Source organism: Arachis ipaensis, chromosome B5 (assembly GCF_059453495.1).
Source record: "Arachis ipaensis isolate K30076 ecotype BB chromosome B5, ASM5945349v1, whole genome shotgun sequence".
Taxonomy (NCBI): Eukaryota; Viridiplantae; Streptophyta; class Magnoliopsida; order Fabales; family Fabaceae; genus Arachis; species Arachis ipaensis.
Window position 1 is genome coordinate 16,700,632 of NC_142440.1, and position 19,864 is coordinate 16,720,495.

General features: G+C 35.0%; 3 protein-coding genes across 3 annotated transcripts; all 3 read left to right on the forward strand.

Moving 5' to 3' along the window:
- The first annotated feature begins 1,224 nt into the window (after positions 1–1,224).
- On the forward strand, positions 1,225–2,355 carry LOC107640245 (uncharacterized). Its single transcript, XM_016343782.1, has one exon. The coding sequence runs from the start codon at positions 1,225–1,227 to the stop codon at positions 2,353–2,355; it is 1,131 nt and encodes a 376-aa protein (XP_016199268.1).
- Positions 2,356–8,837: 6,482 nt separating this feature from the next.
- On the forward strand, positions 8,838–16,831 carry LOC107643100 (respiratory burst oxidase homolog protein A). The gene is made up of 14 exons (XM_021123171.2): positions 8,838–10,181; positions 10,351–10,510; positions 10,745–10,793; positions 12,525–12,638; positions 13,390–13,812; positions 13,975–14,361; positions 14,451–14,546; positions 14,725–14,840; positions 14,946–15,113; positions 15,224–15,383; positions 15,560–15,757; positions 15,857–15,985; positions 16,086–16,164; positions 16,248–16,831. The coding sequence occupies exons 1-14, from the start codon at positions 9,590–9,592 to the stop codon at positions 16,355–16,357; spliced, it is 2,781 nt and encodes a 926-aa protein (XP_020978830.1). The 5' UTR covers positions 8,838–9,589; the 3' UTR covers positions 16,358–16,831.
- Positions 16,832–18,354: 1,523 nt separating this feature from the next.
- On the forward strand, positions 18,355–18,990 carry LOC107640246 (late embryogenesis abundant protein At1g64065-like). Its single transcript, XM_088486820.1, has one exon. The coding sequence runs from the start codon at positions 18,355–18,357 to the stop codon at positions 18,988–18,990; it is 636 nt and encodes a 211-aa protein (XP_088342946.1).
- The last annotated feature ends 874 nt before the right edge of the window (positions 18,991–19,864 follow it).

Here is a 19,864-nt window from a genome sequence, read left to right on the forward strand (position 1 = left end):
TGTTAAGAACTAGAATACAATGTAAACGAGATATACACGTCTTACGCGCACTATCTTATCTCGTTTACAATATAAACGAGATACGTGCAAACTTATTTCGTTTACACTGTAAACGAGATAAATAATCCTATGTATTTTTGTAATAATTTTTAAAATTATTTATTTCAGTAAATAAAATATTTTTTTAATTTATTTAAATAAAAATTCTTTAGTAATCTCATGTTTCCATAATTAGTTGTCCCGTGTATCGTATCCTTTGTATCATTCAATTCGTACAGAGATGTTTAAATTAAATTTAAATTGATCCAAATTAAAGTGTTTAACCAATTTAATTTAAATCGAAAATAAATTAAAATTGTATTAATTTAAATTTGATTGGATTATAATTTTAATAAACTACATAAATTAAATAGAATTTCGAATCTATTTCTCAAAGTTGATCAAATTTAATCCAAATCGCATAATATAATATAATATTATTATTTTGTTTGTATATCTAATATTTTACTTATATGATATATATACTTTATTATACATTTTTATGTTATTCATGTATTATTATTATTTAGTGAATATTTTATAAATTTAAAAAATAATATTTATTTATTTTAATAAAATTATAATTTTATTTTTATTGTTATATTATCGTTAGTTTTTAAAAATATTATATTAAAATTTATTAAATTGTTATGTCATTATTGATTATTTAAAATTTGATATTAAAGTTTCTTATATATATTTATAGGTTTTTTACTTAAATAAATTGTATGGGAGTCAAAATTACCTGATTCCCCTGAAACAGATTCTGCAACGTGATTACCCTTTTTGTATTATTATATAAATCGTCCTAGGCTGCAAAGGGTTATATAAAACATGAATCATCTCACCCTAGGACGATTAATGCATGAACTTGTGAGGCAAATTAAGAGTAAATTGTGGCAGGGCTTCTTGGGTTAGAAGTAGAGTATAAATCGTCCCAGGGTAGTAGGTTTCACGTGTTCATGGGCTAAATCAAACTGGGCTGCCACGATTTATGTGTTATTGGGACCCTCTTGAGCCTGGGACGATTTATGTGTTAGTTTGTAACACTAACTGGGATGGGACGATTTATGCCCAAGTTAGTAACCCTAAGGACTCAAGCACGATTTATGCAGGCAGAAACTCTATAAATAAACGAGTTTCAAACAGACGAGCCACACATGACATATGTTGAGGGTGTGAGAGATGGCGGAGAGTATTTTCTTGTTAGTGCATCACCGGAGAAAAATAGATGAAAGCACAAGTGAGGGTGTAACTTTTTCTAGCAAAAAGCAGATAGGTGTGTTTATAACTCCGTCAACGACGTTGATGGATTTGCACAGTAGTATATTAGAGAAGGCTGGAAAGTGTGGTAAAAAATGTGTGAAGCAATTATTTTTTCGTATTCCGATATCATTGAAGCCAGGTTATGTTAAGTTTGGGAAGTACGCGATGTTGGGTGATGACGACATGCGAGTTATATTTCACAGTCAATCAAGATTTCCCGACTTAGGCGCGCTGGAGTTGTTTGTCAGAATGGTTGACGTGGAGGGCAGCAGTGGGGGAACTGCTCCGAATCTACCCACTGGCGTCATAGAAGAAACTTCCACTGCCGTTCCAACAGGGCAACCGGCGACTCCACTTGTTTTGTCCCCCTCTTTTGCTGCTGATTTGCCTGTCTCGGGTGATGACTTGGGTGATGGGCGTAGCTTCGGCCAGCTTGCAGCTGCAATGGGTTCTGAATCTGTAGTGGACGGTGCACCCGCATTCATGGATGTAAGAGAGAGAGATCCGTTTGCGGAGGCTATAGGTGATGATGGGTCATATTCGGAGCCACCAATTATTGGTGACGAGAGCGATGGCGAAGAGGACACCGCAGTTGCCGTGGGAGCTCAAACCCATGGTAGCAGTGGTACGCAGCAGTATCCTCGACACTTTACCACATTGGACCTTGAAGCAATGAACGAGGCCGCAAATGTAGATCAGCATCACCCGGTGATTCACGGAGAAAGGCCTAGTGTGATTGGCACGGACGAATTTGAGGTCGGGCAACGGTTTGAAACAAAAGAGGAAGCTGTACTGACAATCAAGAGTTATAATATTCGGCGGGGTGTAGAGTATAAAGTGTTTGAGTCCGACCAGTTGAAGTATCATGGGAAGTGTGTCCAGTTCGGGAATGGTTGTAATTGGCTGATCCGTGTCACTATGAGACAGAGGAAAGGCTACTGGGAAGTTAGAAAGTACAATGGACCACACACGTGTCTAGCAACGGAGATATCAATGGATCACAGGCAGCTCGATTACATGTCATATGTGCCTCGATTTTATCATTGGTGATGGCTGATGCATCAGTCTCGGTTAAGGTGTTACAGAATGCGGTGTCTTCAAAGTTTGGGTTCAAGCCCAGCTACAGGAAGGTTTGGATGGGCAAGCAGAAGGCAATTGCTCAGATATATGGAGATTGGGAGGAGTCTTACAACCACATACCACGGTGGATCATCGGGGTTCAGTTGTATATGCCGGGTACTATTGCGCTTTTGCGTACTTCGCCAGTGAGGATAGGTAATACCGTAGATGCGTCAACGATTTTCTTTCATCGACTATTTTGGACGTTTCCTCCATGCATTGAGGCATTTAAGTATTGCAAGCCACTGATATCCATTGATGGGACCCATTTGTATGGAAAGTATGGCGGCACTCTGCTAATGGCTATTGCCCAAGATGGAAACTCGAACATTCTTCCAGTGGCTTTCGGTTTAGTCGAAGGCGAAAACACGGATTTGTGGAAGTTTTTCCTCACTAATCTGTGTCGGGTAGCAATCACATATGGTCCCTTCTCATCCGACGACGGAAGAAACCGACCCCACCTGATCCAATACAAAGCGACCAGAAGTGAGCTTATAAAATATGATACAAACATGTGCATGACAATGATTATGCATCAAAATGATATACCTCGCAGCAAGCGGCCAGAGAATAGCATCAAACCCTCTAGGCCTGAATGCCGGGAAACGCCAAAATATCCAAGACTGTAGTAGCGACAGCGGTCCAGCAAGGTTCTTTACATTCCGATTCGCAACCCTACAGAGACACCTGTACAACCAAGACAAGGTGGCCGAAGCCCAGCTGTACTTGCCGATTCCATCAAGGTCTGCAACATACGGGAGCCACCGTAAGTGTACCCTGGCACCAGACTTATCCGTGAACAGCGCAGTGGACAACAACATCATAATGTAACCCCGTGCATAGATCTGTACCGTCTCCTCTGACGCATGAGCGGGCAATACTCTAAACTTGTTCTGGAACCAAGAAAAAGAAACTGTGAAGTCATCGATGCAGTCCTCCAGTGGGAGTTCACCAAATAACTCTCCAAACCACACCCATGCAGGCTTGCCACCCTCCATCAATTGCTCGAAGTCGCTGAGGCACCCACTCACTGCATGACCGTCAATTGGAAGGCCAAACTAGTATGCCACATCTTGTAGTGTTATGGTACACTCCCCAAATGGCATGTGGAATGTATGTGTCTCGGGACGCCATCTCTCCACAAAAGCACTGATCAGCGGCTCATCAAGCTTGAACCAATAATCATTCAACCGAGCAACATGTAATAGGTTCGCACGATCTAAGTACGGGAGTATACGATCATGCAGTATCATCTTCTGTTGCCGATGCACGCTCCTAACGCACCGGGTTGGCTGAAAATACGCAAGCATAAGCACATCATTATTTCGGGTCCTTATACACACACACATAGAAAATAACTTAGTCCAAGACAAATATCCAACTCACAGATGCCATCAAAATTGATATGTTCATAATAACATTCATGTTCAAATCGACATTACCAATATAATGTAAGAACCATAAAAGTCACAATCGAACCGATCAAGTCACCGGGTTAATGGTTCAACCGGAAATTTACCGGTTGAACCGATTGACCCAGTCCTATATAATTAAAAAATAAAATATATTAAAAATTTTAAAATTTAAAATTTAAATACATATTTTCACTAATAATCCAACTTCAACATTTTTAAAAAAATTTGAAACTCAAGCGGTTCGATCGAACCGGTCTTACCGAGTGATATCAGTTTAAACCATTTTACTCCGGGTTTGACCACACCCAACCGGTTCGTTGCCTCATCCGGTCAGATCATCAGATTGGACCGACTCAGGATCCGATTGCCTGGTTTTTCCCTCGAACCGGTCCGGTTCGATCCAGTTCGGTCTGGTCCAGTTCAGTCCGGTCCGGTCCGAACTCAATAGTAAAATCAGCAAATTTCATGGGATTCTACCGTCAGAACCATCACCCTATCATGAGCGAATTCCATAATTTATTAAGAACACTGATTTATAACGTCTGATACTAAATCAAAAACTAACTAAATCACTATACATGGTATCCGGCAACGTCTTAATAAAAAAATATTCTAAGATGCATATTCACCCTATACAATATCATCCAACATACTATATCATCCAAAATTTAAAAACATTACAAAATTTAAAAACTTACCTCTTGATCGATAAATCCGGCAACATGCGCAATGCCGTTCAGGCGGTACATATCTCCTTGGTTCGCGGCCATTATCATCGCCGGAGAGATTCCCCAACTCTACCAGCTGGCCATCGGCGGCCCACTGCCACCACCCTCGGTCAGACGCCTCTGCTCACCACCAGTTGCACCTCCGCCACCGGCTGGTCCCACACCCGAAAACACTTCTCCCCGCAAACTTTCTCTCCGGTCAAAAATGGTGGCTCCCAAACCTCCCTAAACCCTTTACGCCGCAGCAACAACAAAGATGACTCGTGCTTGAGTCCTCAAGGTTACTAACTTGGACATAAATCGTCCCAGCCCAGTTAGTGTTACAAACTAACACATAAATCATCCCAAGCTGAAGAGGGTCCCAATAACACATAAATCGTGGCAGCCCAGTTTGATTTAGCCCATGAACACGTGAAACCTACTACCCTGAGACGATTTATACTCTACTTTTAACCCAAGAAGCCCTACCACGATTTACTCTTAATTTGCCTCACAAGTCCATGCATTAATCGTCCTAGGGTGAGATGATTCATGTTTTATATAACCTTTTGCAACCTAGGACGATTTATATAATAATACAAAAAGGGTAATCACGTTGCAAAATCTGTTTCAGGAGAATCAGGTAATTTTGACTCCCATACAATTTATTTAAGTAAAAAACCCTATATTTATTTGTTTATGTACAAAATTGCAAATCTAATCTAATACAAATTACTTGAAATTAGATAGGATTAGATCAAATTATTTAAAAACTTCATCAAATTTAAATTATATTGCAAATAAAACTACTATTCAAATCGAATATATATATATATATTAAATCAATTCAAATCGCACCATAAATACTGGTAATTCGTTGTTTCATAATCATATGTGGCCATGGATTTTTACTAATAAGTGGCCTATGTTATAGGGTTTGATGAGCTCCTTCAAGGAACCAAAGCCCATGTTCTAGGTTTTGAGTAGCTGATGACTTGCGGCCAAAATATTTACTTCCTTTTATTATTCACTCTTTTGCTCAGTTCGGTCAAATAAATTGACCAAAGACCCTCTTTTACATGTCAGGAAGAGTATGCAATTTAGGGTACTTTTTTGTTTCCTTGAATTGTCACATTAATTATATTCAATGAGAACTAAGCTATTAGATTGGAAGTGATATCATCCTCGCTTAATATCAGATCTTCGACTCACAAATGCATACCACAAAATTACTGGCTTAGGATCAAACTCATGGCATTTCAAATAAGAATTGTTGGCCACGTGCTTTTCTAGTTTGTTTAACCGTATTAAAAATATAATTATTTATAGCAATAATTATAAAAAATATATTTGAATAAACTCCAAAAATAAAATAAAAAAACAAAAAATAAATAAAAAAAATTTATAAAAAATAAAACAATTCTAAAGAAAAAAGACTAGTATTTATAAGATGAGTGGTATCATAAAAGTATACCATTCAAAATGTTATCTACTTATATATCTCTATAGAAAATCAATAATATAATAATGTGAATCAACATTCAGCAGGTTGGTAGTTCCTTAGCTTAGTCATGGTGCTCTTCCCCCAAACAAGCGTTGAATCAAATTCATTCCTATGATTTATTCAACATTCTAACAATACCAAAACACCTTTTTTTTTTCTCTTTCGAACTTCACTAAGTTTTCACTTGTATCTAAATCTCTTAATTAGTTACAGTGTGAAAGTCGTTAACTAGCTAGTGGTGGAAATTAATCTCATGTTTCTAGGATACGGTGTCAAACTACTCAAAATATTGGTTGGACTTTCTTATCTCTGTTTATTATTAGTTGTATTTTACTATTTTATGGCGTATGGAGTAGTTGGTGGGTGATGTTTTTTTTCTTCTACTCGTTTTTTCCTTGTTTACTTTTACTTTTCCTTTCTGTTTCAATCTGAAGGGACGGGTTTTGTGCCCCCGAATTGATTTGTTTTTCCCCATAGAGAAACAGAGGCGATGCCTTATGGTACAAGTTATGTTATTTAATTTATATGGTTGGAGAATGTTTCATATTTAATTCAAGATCAACAGTGGAATAATATCTCATTTATTAATTATATCTTTTGTTATTAATTTATTTAATATAAACTGACCAAACTAATCGAATTTGACTGCATACAGATACAGGGTTCAAATTCTATACACATTTTTCTTATTGTAGTTGGTAGATATTTGAGATAATAATCATATTACTATTGAAGAGCCACCTCTTTATCCACTCCTCCTATGATGACGTGCGAATCGGAGTGACTTCTATAGTTCTACCAACATCTAATATATACACACATATCCATTCAATAATAAAAATAATTTAATATTTGGATACTACTATATGCTTAGAATAAAATGCATGTTAAATTCTATGCGAGCATATATATAGGTAGACAGCTAATTACTTTTTTAAATATTGCGTGAAATATTTTTAGCACAACATGTATATTTATTTTCATCGCGCTCTCTAGTCTCTGTGAGGACCATCCTTTTCCACATGTCTAAAATATTGGCAATTACTCATAAACTAAGGCAGGGCGCAGGCAAGACTTTTTATCTCAGGCGTTTATTTATTTATTTAATTTTTTTCTACTTTAATCTTACAAAATGCTGCTAATGCAAGCTATGAACATGGATCGGATATATCATTCATATTCGTATTTTCATACTAAAATGATGTTACCATTCACATGTGTTAAGCATGGATGATTCATTTGAAATGAAGTATCAACCACTAAATATAATCGATCGGTAGTCATGAAATTTATGCTATTGCTACTTTGACCGCACTATCTATTTTTTTCCTTCATGAAATAAATATAAATATTTTATTCTACACAATATATAATTCTTACCACCCTTTGTTTATTTTTCTCCATATACTTTAATCTATTTTCTTATATAACATAAAATGTGAGACTTGAAATGCTTCGTGTTACGTGTGGAGTATAATAGAATTTTCTTGCCCGCTATAGCTGAAGTTTTGGTTTCAATAATATCATATATTTAATTATAATATCCTTTCATTTGATTTTGATTAGGTAACTACCGGCCTCTATATAGGTACATCCAAGTCAATGTAATTATTACGTAATCTTGTGTTAATAGAGCACTTAATTTTTAAACAAATATTAGTCGTTTAGGGTATTATTATTCATACGAAAGTCTTTTTATATATTATTATACAATGAGAATATACACCACGAAATATTGTTAACATGAAATAAGCATTACTTCTCAGATCATGATATTTATTCTTGAAATTAAAGAGTTTTATTTGATTGTTTTGCATGATGAACTAGGAAACAGAAAACCTAATATAATCAGAAATGTAACCACTTAGGCTAGTTGAATTATGTTAATCTCTATTTAATAAGTTGGTTAGTCTTCTTTTAATATTATGACGTTCTATCAGTGGTAAATGGGGAACCCAATCATTTAGTGCAAGTTGATTTTCGATTATTCATTTTTGTGACTGTAACTACGTATATTGACAAAATTATTTGCTTTTGGTTATACTTAACAATAAAAAAATATGGATATTTTTCATCATTTCAAGAAGTTTTATGTAGCAGTTGTTGGTAAAAAATGGATGATATGGTTTAATAAATATATAGGACATGATGAGCTCGATATATACTTTTTCAAATTTCACGTGTAAATAGAAAATGGTTAAATATGAATGACGTGTGTGTTAAGATAAGAATGTTACATAATAGGAATAATATTGTGGTATATATTATTTTTATTTTTATATACTTTTTTATATTATAAAAAATAAAATTTAATTTAATACAGTAAAATGATTTTAAACATACAACTAATTATATAACATTACATTTGTAAAAAGTAATGATCTTTTATATCAGCAGCATAAATTGTCATTAAAAATAGAGGTGATTGAGCTAATATTGTACACAAAATTAAATTCGAAAAAATAAAAAATAATAATTTTAATAATATATGAATATTTAAAAGGACAAGCAGAAGAGAAGAAAAGTTAAAACAAGTGAAGGAGACAGGCGTGAGTGGAGTTTACTCGGTGATCCCTGCCGTCGACATCGGTGACTCTCGAATTGTGGGCCCCACCACCCCCACACAGTCATTAACAATTTAACATATACATATACTCATCATATACATGCAAATTTCTTTTCTGACCCCGCCACTCTCTCATCTGCCACCTATCTACGCCACGCCACGCCACACCACACCACCACCACCACACAACCCTTCCTTTCTTTCTGTCTTCCCGTTCATACTATCACTACCATTCCAGTTTCACTTCATTCCTATTTCTCCTATATGTACATGTACATTAATTAGTACGTATATATATATAAAGCCACGCACCCGTTTAATGATATACTATTAATATAGTATAAGATTATAATTTATTAATTAATAACTAACGCTATTCTCATTTCCTTTTCCTTTTTCTCACAAAAAAAAGAAAAGAAGAAAGAAGAACGCTGTTCCCCACCACGAATCTTTGCTCTCCATCCCAACTCCAATTAATTATCATCACGTCCTCCTAACCTATACATATATAACTAGCTCCTCATTAATTATACTCATTGCCTTTCATTCATTCAGCTGCTAAACCAAAGCAATTCTTATTGAGCTTGTCCTTTTCTGGATGAACAATGCATCTATAACTCTTTCTAGCTAATTTCTATCTACATCGAACTCATTACGCGTTCGTGTCTCTTTCCCATAGATTCTCAATACCCTTCACCTCTGTAATTTCCACCTAAGGCCCTAATTAAACTCCATCATCCCCCTGACCCCCTCAAATATATATAGGTATATACTCCTTCAACCAACCGCGCACGTTAGCAACGCGCGCCGAATCGCGTTATATAGCAAACTCACATACATAAGCTACATTCCTTTTTTTCTTTTTTTGTTTTTTTGTTTTTGGTTCTGTATTAAAATAAAAAAGAAAATAAATGCTAGTAGTATAAAGGAGTAAAAAGATTATTAAAAAACTTACTAGTTGTTGCGCTGATCAATGAGTGGCCTTCCGAAGCACGAACGCCGATGGGCGTCAGACACAGTTCCAGAGAAAGTAACAGTTAGCAGCGGGACCTCGCCGGGAACAGAATACAGTTCCTTCGCCGATGATGAGTATGTTGAGGTTACTCTCGATCTTCAAGACGATAACACCATCGTTCTCCGCGGCGTCGAGCCGGTCACAGTCCTCAACATCGACGACGCCGCAGCCACAAGTAGTGGATACGCGACTCCGGCATCCTCCGTCAGATCGCCGACGGGAAGGAGGAGTCCTTCCAATAGGCTGCGGCAGTTCTCTCAGGAGCTGAAGGCCGAGGCGTTTGCTAGAGCGAGGCAGTTCTCGCAAGAGCTGCGGCGGTTTTCATGGAGCCACGGCGGCGGGTGCGAGGCAGCGTTGGCCGCTCGAGATCTCAGGAAGCAACGCGCTCAGCTTGATCGAACTCGCTCCGGCGCTGGCAGAGCGCTCCGTGGACTCAGATTCATCAGCAGTAAATCCAATGGCGTGGATGCCTGGAACGAGGTGAGGAGCAATTTTGATAAGCTCGCCAAGGACGGTTTTCTCCACCGCACCGATTTTGCGCAATGCATAGGTCCGTTTCTGTTTTTCAAACCTCAATTTTACATTATTGCATTTTGCATGTGCATTTTGTAGTTTCTATTCGTCTAATCCACTTGCTATTTGTCCATTTTTATCGCGCTTATATGTTAGTTAGAACTTGTAACTACTTGACATGCCAATTTCCTTCTTCTCTTGTGAAGGGATGAAAGATTCCAAGGAGTTCGCGCTAGAACTGTTCGATGCTCTGAGTCGTAGACGAAGACTGAAGGTTGAAAAGATTAGCAGAGACGACCTATTCGAGTTCTGGTCCCAAATTACTGATCAAAGTTTTGATTCGCGGCTCCAGCTCTTCTTCGACATGTAATCATTGATTGATTAATTATTATTTATTATTATTATCTTAAAGTTAGTTTAATTAGTTATTTAAATTCTTCCATTCCTTTCTTATCTAGTGTAGTATATAAGATATGTAAGCCAGCTAGCCACTATGTATTTCTTATTATTATCATTGTCCTTGCCTACCTCTATATTTATTTTTCCCATTCATTCTGTATAACTGTATTCATTGTCTAATTTAAATTTATTCATTTTCAGTGTGGACAAGAATGAAGACGGTAGAATCGCAGAAGAAGAAGTGAAGGAGGTATGGTCGTCGATCAATTTTCTCTCGTATTTTATTCGAGCATAAAATTGTTTAATTTGTACGTTACAAAAATTGATTTATTAAATATAAGAGTAGCAAATGTATATGATTAAAAAATAATAATTTTGTCAAATAAATAAGAATAATATATATATATTTTTAATGAGGATAAAGATAGTTCAAGTTTGCCATAGTCAGCCACTAAGATAGATACATAGAAGTTTGTTATGAAGATTTATGAATAAATTTTATCAATTGGAAGTGTTTTATAAAAAATTTATTCATCCCCTTTTCTACAATTTTTTATTGACCCCTTTTTAATCTAACATGCCTAATTAGAATAAATATGAAGTTTCATATTAGATAATAATTTAACAAACAAACACTTAAATTAGTCTAACAAATTTTAAATAAGATATTTTAGTCTCAAATAAATGTTTATTACTTTTAAAGTCTTTAAAAATTATTTCTATCAAATAAATTAACTTTTTTATTTATTTTGAATAAGATTTTTAATATACATATTAGATAAATAAATTCTTAATAAATTTTATTATAAGATAGTTAATTTCATAAAAACATCATTACAAAATAAATTAATCTCCTGAAAAAATCAATGTATTTCGAAATCTTCTAGAACAGTAAATATTGATATTTGCTGAGGACCAATTCTTTTATAAAAATTTAAGTTTTTTACTTTAACTAATTTAATTAAAATCGGAGCAGGGTATTGGGCATAAAAGCGCTTGTTTTCGCTTACTTCATAAGCTTTCCTTCGTGTTCCAAGGGTGTCCACTTTAGTTCAAAAAATCAACGGTAGTCAGTAGACAGGATTGAGTGAACCTTAATTTATACAGGTTCTAAAACTAATTAGTAATTACTAATATTGAGTATTCCCACTCGGGACGTTATCCAATTCCCATGTTCTAAAGCATAATATTAGCTATTATTAGTTGGTACACATTCCAGAATCAATGAACTAGGTCTTACTTTTCCAGCTTTGGTCATACAGATTGCACTTTCATTATTATCTTATTTTACCAAATTCTTGAAATTTATCATGGGGACGTCTTTCAGTGGGGTTGGTGGGGGCAAAGTCGTCATTTTAGGGATATACATATTGTCCTGATATAACATCTACGTAATGACATAATGTTGAGAGTCATACTCGTACCGTCAAAATTTTTTTTTCTCAACCCAATAATTCAAATGCTTGTGGAAGAAAATAATATTTATTTCTGTCCATAAATTTTGCACTTATTTCTTATTTTTCTTATTGATTTTTTTCTGAAAGCGAACTTATGAATAAATTAATACGAATAAATATATTAAATTTATCTAAATTTCAAATCTCTTGACTTACAAAATATTTTAATGATTGATGCATCACTATTTATTTATTTATCTATGCTTTGAATAGATAATTTTAAAGGAGTCTTGGCTTTATATCTTTTACATTTATATACTTATTACTGGTCAATGTTTCGAAAGAATAAATTTGATTGGATGATAATATATTATTTTTTTTAAATGAAGTAAACATAAGTGAACCTTTCCTGAAAAAGAAAAACTTAAGTCTACCATTATCTTCATTTGTACAGATATGAAAAAAACCAAGTTACCCTGAAAAAAAGGGGTTAAACTACGTATATAGGTAACACCATTGTGAGTTTTTTTATTAATAACTACTAAACTTATGTTACACGGTTTTTATGTCTCATTTCCTTCCAGATAATCGAGTTAAGCGCTTCAGCAAATAAGTTATCCAGACTGAAGGAGCAGGCCGAAGAATATGCAGCTCTTATAATGGAAGAGTTAGACCCTGAAAGACTTGGCTACATCGAGGTGATAATATACTCTTCATAACGATATGAGTTTATTACACATGCGTGTATATATATAACTCTTTTTCAAATAAAGAGTAAGTTATCTTTTATAATAAATTTAATAGTTATTGGATGAAATTAATTATGTCATCAAAATAATTAATATTAACTCTAAATTTAACTTAAATTTTGACAATCAAACTAATTAATTATAATAAAATGACTTGAACTTCATACTTATAAAATCATACCATTCTTATATCAACTCCATTAATAATTATAGAATTCACTCTTATTCAATAAACATTTTATTTACTTTTTTATTTTAAATTTAAAATTTTACCTTTTGATTTTTTTTTATTCTTTTTAGCATTTTAGTTTTTTTTTTTTTTTTTTGTATTGTTAGATCTAATTAATATATATAGTTTTAAGAAAAATTATAAAATAAAATCTCTTTTGTAATTTTTATAATTTACAAAAAAAATATATTATATTTAATTAATTTAATTAATTGTCAAAATTTAAGTTAAATTAAAAATTAATGCTAACCAAGATGACATAAGATTTTTTCCCTGTGGTCATATATAGAACATCGATTTCGTGTATTTATATTCTTGCTAAATGATATTTTATATGAATTACGGAAGCCCATACCAACATTAATCATCACATGCGGAAATAATGCTGCATTATTCTCTTCCTCTAATTAGGAAATTATTGTCCTTTTAATGATAATAATGCCTCATGCCCAAACTACTTGGCATTCACAGCTATGGCAATTGGAGACCCTTCTTTTACAAAAAGACACGTACCTAAGCTACAGCCAAGCCTTAAGCTACACAAGTCAAGCTTTGAGTCAGAACCTCCACGGGCTAAGGATGAGAAGTCCGATACGTAGGATGAGCCGCAGGTTGCTCTACTATTTGCAAGAAAATTGGAAGAGACTTTGGGTTTTAACATTGTGGATTGCCACAATGACTGGGCTCTTCACGTGGAAGTTCATTCAGTACAAGCAGAAAGATGCTTTTCATATCATGGGTTACTGTCTACTCACGGCCAAAGGCGCGGCTGAGACTCTAAAGTTAAACATGGCACTGATACTCTTGCCCGTATGCAGAAACACTATAACCTGGCTCAGGTCCACTAAGCTGGCTTACGTTGTACCTTTTGATGATAACATCAACTTTCATAAGGTACACACCAAATTAACATCAACATCTCTGAATTATGTTCATTTAAACATGACATTACTATACACTATGTGTACATTAGCATGAGACATCATAACATATTAGGAAAATGAAAATCGGAAGTACGTACATATATATATAATGTATGGTTATGGATGCTTACAGACTATTGCTGCGGGCATAGTGATTGGTATTATACTTCATGCTGGTGATCACCTTGCTTGTGATTTTCCAAGACTCGTAAATACGACAGATGCTCTTTATGACAAGTATTTGCATGGCGTATTTGGCAAACATAAACCAAGTTACGGAGACCTTGTTAAAGGGCCCGAGGGTGTGACTGGAATTCTGATGGTGATTTTTATGGCAATAGCGTTTACACTTGCAACAAAACTGTTTAGGAGAAATCTTATTAAGCTACCTAAACCATTTAATAGACTCACTGGCTTCAATGCTTTCTGGTATTCACACCACCTCTTTGTCATTGTCTATGTTCTGCTCATCATCCATGGTGTAAAGCTTTACCTCGTGACCAAATGGTACCATCAAACGGTATATAACTTCTCCTATCTGATTTCAATTATTTGGGACCATGCATTGCTAGTTTCTGTTTAGTTACTCGATGAATTCTTCTGTTTCAGACATGGATGTATCTTGCAGTTCCGGTTTTACTTTATGCTGGAGAAAGAACACTCAGATTCTTCCGTTCTGGCCTCTACACAGTCCATCTAAAAAAGGTGAGCAGATAAGAGTTTATTTATACAAATTTAGTTTTTTTTTTTTCACTTTCTTACCAGTTTTGCTTACAAGCCCTTGCGTGCATCCAAAATGACAAAATCATAGATTAGAACCTACAGTTGAATTAAAAAAAAATCCAACTTACGGGTCTTCTCTTGGTACTTTGGATAATATTAGGTTGCCATTTATCCTGGAAATGTTCTCACATTACAAATGTCAAAGCCACCTCAATTTCGTTACAAGAGCGGACAGTACATGTTTGTGCAATGTCCCGCTGTCTCTCCTTTTGAGTGGTAAGATGCTATTTTAGTTGTTCATTTGTTCCACATTAGTTCTAGTAAACTCCATAAGCGTCATGAAATTTCTGACCATCGAATTGAACAATGTATGTGTGACAGGCATCCCTTTTCTATTACCTCCGCCCCTGACGATGACTATCTGAGTGTTCACATTCGGCAACTGGGTGATTGGACACAGGAGCTTAAAAGGGTATTCTCTGAGGCCTGTGAGCCTCCCGTAGCAGGGAAAAGTGGACTTCTCAGGGCAGATGAAACAACCAAGAAAAGGTACCTGACAACATGATTGACCTACTCTGTTTGTTTATCTTCTTACTTATATAGAACAAACATTTATGCTCGATTTCTTCCATGTTTCTTGTTCTTAATATTTGATACAGTCTACCCAAGCTGAAGATAGACGGACCTTACGGTGCGCCAGCACAAGACTATAGAAAATATGATGTCCTATTACTTGTCGGTCTTGGAATAGGAGCAACTCCTTTTATCAGCATTTTGAAAGATCTGCTCAACAGCATTGTCAAAATGGAGGAGCTGGCGGTGAGTCTTTGTGGAACAGAGTTTCAAAAATATTCATTATAGAGTATTCTTTTAGAATTATAGATCCTCTTCTTAGATATATATAACAGTTTGACAATCTGACCCTTACCAAAAAGGGCTTCATGGACGTGTAATATGATGGAAATAATAGCCATGATGATTGCAACTACATACAGGATTCAGTGTCTGATTCAAGTAGAGGTTCAGAACATAGTGCTGTGAATACAGACCCGGCATCTCTAAATAAGATTTCTCCAAAGCGGAAGAAAACACTCAAGACTACCAACGCTTATTTCTACTGGGTAACAAGAGAGCAAGGCTCTTTCGATTGGTTTAAAGGGGTCATGAATGAAGTTGCCGATCTAGACCAAAGGGTAGGGTACTAATTGTTTACTTCTCAAAATATTAGTTCTTAGTATTCCTTTGCCCTGATGCTAAATCAAAAAGTGCAAGTATCTAATTATGGACTTCAGGGTGTCATCGAGATGCACAACTACTTGACCAGCGTATACGAGGAAGGCGATGCCAGATCCGCCCTCATCACCATGGTGCAGGCCCTCAACCATGCAAAAAATGGAGTCGATATTGTTTCAGGGACAAGGGTGAGCTCTCGAATTCTGCAATTTATTTACCCTGTTATGCATTTTGTCTTCTTAAGAATTATAATATTGACAATTTATTGGTTCTTTGAATTACTATCAGGTGCGAACTCATTTTGCCAGGCCAAACTGGAAGAAAGTCTTCTCTAAAATATGTTCAAAGCACAGTAATGGACGAATAGGTCAGTCAATCTCCACCGAGCATACGTTTTTAGATTTTGCTTTCATGGTGTGCTGACATCGTGTGTGTCCACGTTAATATCAGGGGTATTTTATTGTGGTGCACCTGTGTTGGCAAAAGAACTAAGCAAACTCTGCTTTGAGTTCAACCAGAAAGGCACAACGAAATTTGAATTCCACAAGGAGCATTTCTAAGGAATTTGGAAGGACCTTTCCTATCTCTACCAAGAGTCAACACTTTAGCAACTTCTCGTCACCAATTTTAAAATTAGGTTCGATAAGATATACACGTGTATAGATAGATCATGTTGTGAAGCATCTAGCATTGTACATAGCGGCATTGCATGATGCATGTGGCGGCTGCCCAATGGGATTTGTGCGCGGGCACTGGCAACGGTGTGTTACAGCTAAGCTGAATAGGTTGGTTTACCTGATCTAAGTTCTCACTTCTTGGAGGGTATATTGTTGGCTGATACATTCAATATAGTATATAGTATATAGACAGTTTTGAAAATGATAGTACGTAGTGGATGTAGTTAGGACTGCGAAAGGGGGAGACTAAACTCCTCATCTTCCTAAGAGTGGGTTCCAGAATCTTTCTAGAATATTGATGTTGAAATTTGATTTCTTTCACGTCTTTGTTATACAAATATACTGTAAATGAGACTAGTATAGTGTTTGCTTTTTCCTTTGCCAAAGTGGCGCCAGTGGTGAACATAAATTAAACGAAACAAATTAGCTGATGCATGTATTTCCATCTGGTCATTGCCTATACCCTACCAATCATTAAAAAAAAAAGAAATAAGTAGACTATTGTTTTTACAGTAATTTTCATTGGTTACTTGCACCTATTTAACACGTCATGTATGTATCACCTCCGCTGAACCGTGCATTACAAAAACATAGGGACAAAGCTAAAATTTCATGTCAGGGGATTAAATATCGGTTCATGTTAGGCGTGATCAAAGATATGTTAAAGAACCCAAGATAGAACTACATAAATTCCATTTTGTTTTGGAAAAAAGGTGAAATATTGAAATAGGTATATGGAAAAATAATCAAGTAAACTCTCAAACATTTTGGAAAAAGAATTCTCTGATTTAGATGGCGAAAGACCCTGTCAAGTCTCAAGCTTTCTCCAACTTCGCCTAACGCTCCAACCAGAGTAATGGTCTGTGCTTTCTGTTATGGATACTACATGATACAAAATTCTTAATTACTGGTTTAATAATTAATAATTTTCAGAAGATTGACATTTAGATAGCAGAATATTTGCTGTTGTAGTTTGTGGCCATCTTTTTACTTCATATATTCTTAGGATGACAGCAATTGCAATTTTTGTGAGATCGAGTTGTCGTGCCCATAAAATAGTTTTATACTGAAAAAGTTACAATGCAAAAAACTAAATTCATTAGTTTTTTGTTTCTTAAAACAGGGTTACTATAAAATTGACAGCGAAGCCGGCGCAGTGAAGGAACACGATTCCTTCCCAGCATAACGCCATGAAGCTAAGGCTTGCCATATGGAGCTTCGGTCAATTTGGTTGAACAGCTTGTGTTATGCTGCCTCCAAAAGTTAGCTAATCTATTCGCTGGAAAGAATAAAATGGAAACAAAAAGCATGCAGCTAAGATGATGAAACTTACAGCTTACAACTGATGAGAAGTGACAAGTAATATTTGTGATCGTTGTAAGATAATTTCAATTTTTGAATTCAGCTATAATTTAAAGTTAGACTACTCATACGAAAATGTATTTATGTGAAAATAATAATTAAAAATTATTTGATGATTTGACATACTAAATATTTTAGCGTAACATATATCCACATTTTAACTATCATCTCATAAAAAGAAACTCAACCTTATTAATTGCATTTCCCACGATGCTATTCAAATTCAAGCTGAAAGAGATGGTAAAAGAATGCACTCATGAATTAATACACGAATGCGATGTGATAAATATATAGTGATTCCACTACCCTTTCATTTATTATAAATTATAACGTAACATGGGAGAAGCCAATGCAAGAGCCTTTTTCATAGTTATAGACTTATAGTCTATTCACCTTTCAATTACTAAATACCTGAAACTCCTAAACAACAACTTGATCAGCTTCTGTAACTGACAAGTAACAACGAACCCAAACAACATTACAACTCTATCGACAACAACTCTGTTTTTAATCATAGAATGGCTCAACAAGATGTTCATCATCATCATCAACAGAAAAATAAGCATTCAAGAATAGATCAAGAGACAGCATTGTACTACAAGGCCACACACCAACAAAGAAGCAGCAGCAAATGCTTCGTGTTCGTTTTGGCTGCCTTTGTGTTCCTCTGTGCAGTTCTGTTGGTTTTCGCATCCATAGTCCGTTTCAGAAACCCACGGGTCAAACTCACGTCAGTTACGTTGACTCAAATCCGTTTAATTAACCCTACTTCTTCATTGCCTTCCTTGTTCAACGCCACCCTCCTCACCCATCTCACCATCACGAATCCCAACTACGGTGGCTTCAGTTACGAGAATGGCGAGGTGAGTGTGGTCTACGGCGGCTTAAGAATCGGTGACATAGCACGCGTACACAGCGACACAGTGAAGGCAAGAAAAAGCAAAGAAATGAATGTTACCATGCAAGTGAGGTCTCCTAATAATGTAACACTGCTTTCTGGGAATCATTCAGGGACGTTGAATCTCACAAGTTATGCAAGATTCAATGGCACTGTTCGATTGCTTAAGATCATCAAGAAAAGAAACACCATAGAAATGGCTTGCGTTATCAATCTCAACTTCACCTCTCACCAAATTAAGGCGATCCATTGTTAATTAATTAATAATAATCTTTGTTTCTCTGATCTAATTGCGTTCTTTTTTTATTTATTATTATTTTAAAGTGAATTATATCCATCTCTCAAATAAGGAATAAATTATCCTTTATCATATATAAAGTAATGCTACATATTTAAGTCTTTTTTTTGTTAATGAAATACAATTAAATTGGTCTCATATCAACAAAAATTAGCTATGAATAGCAATATTTTAAATTTTATTATTTAACTTTGTTAAACTTAATTCATAAAAAAATTTAGATATGTAATATTACTCATATCTAATAGCTATTAGATAAAATTAATTATATCATCATAATTAATATTAACTCTTAATTTAATTTGAGTTTTGACAATCAAATTAATTAAGTATAATATTTTTTTTTTAAATTATAAGAGTTACATGAGAGCTCTTATTTTATAATTCTAATTTTTTTTAAAACCACACATGTATTGATGAGATCTAACAATATGTACAAAGGGAAAACAAGAAAATTGAAAAACTAAAAAGAACTAAGGGAAAAAAAACCAAAAATCTGAATTTGTTTTTTCAGGCAAAACTAATTCAGCTTTTTAGAGACTGTCAAACCATCTCGTAATAATTGCTCCAAAATTCTATCTTAGAGACACTTTGATTTTGATCATAACTGATGGTTCTGATTGAATTAGAGAAGGGGTTAAATCAAGTTTGTTTAAAATTAACTTTTTAAGTTTTATTTTTGAAGAAGTAGAAATTACAGAATATTTTTTTGTTTTGTCTCATGTGCAGAATAAAAAAAGAGAAGAGAAGAAGAGAAAGAGACCAGCATGTATCTTGGTTCAGATTCTAAGTGCAATGAATCCTACGTCCAGTTTCTACCACAAACTATGGT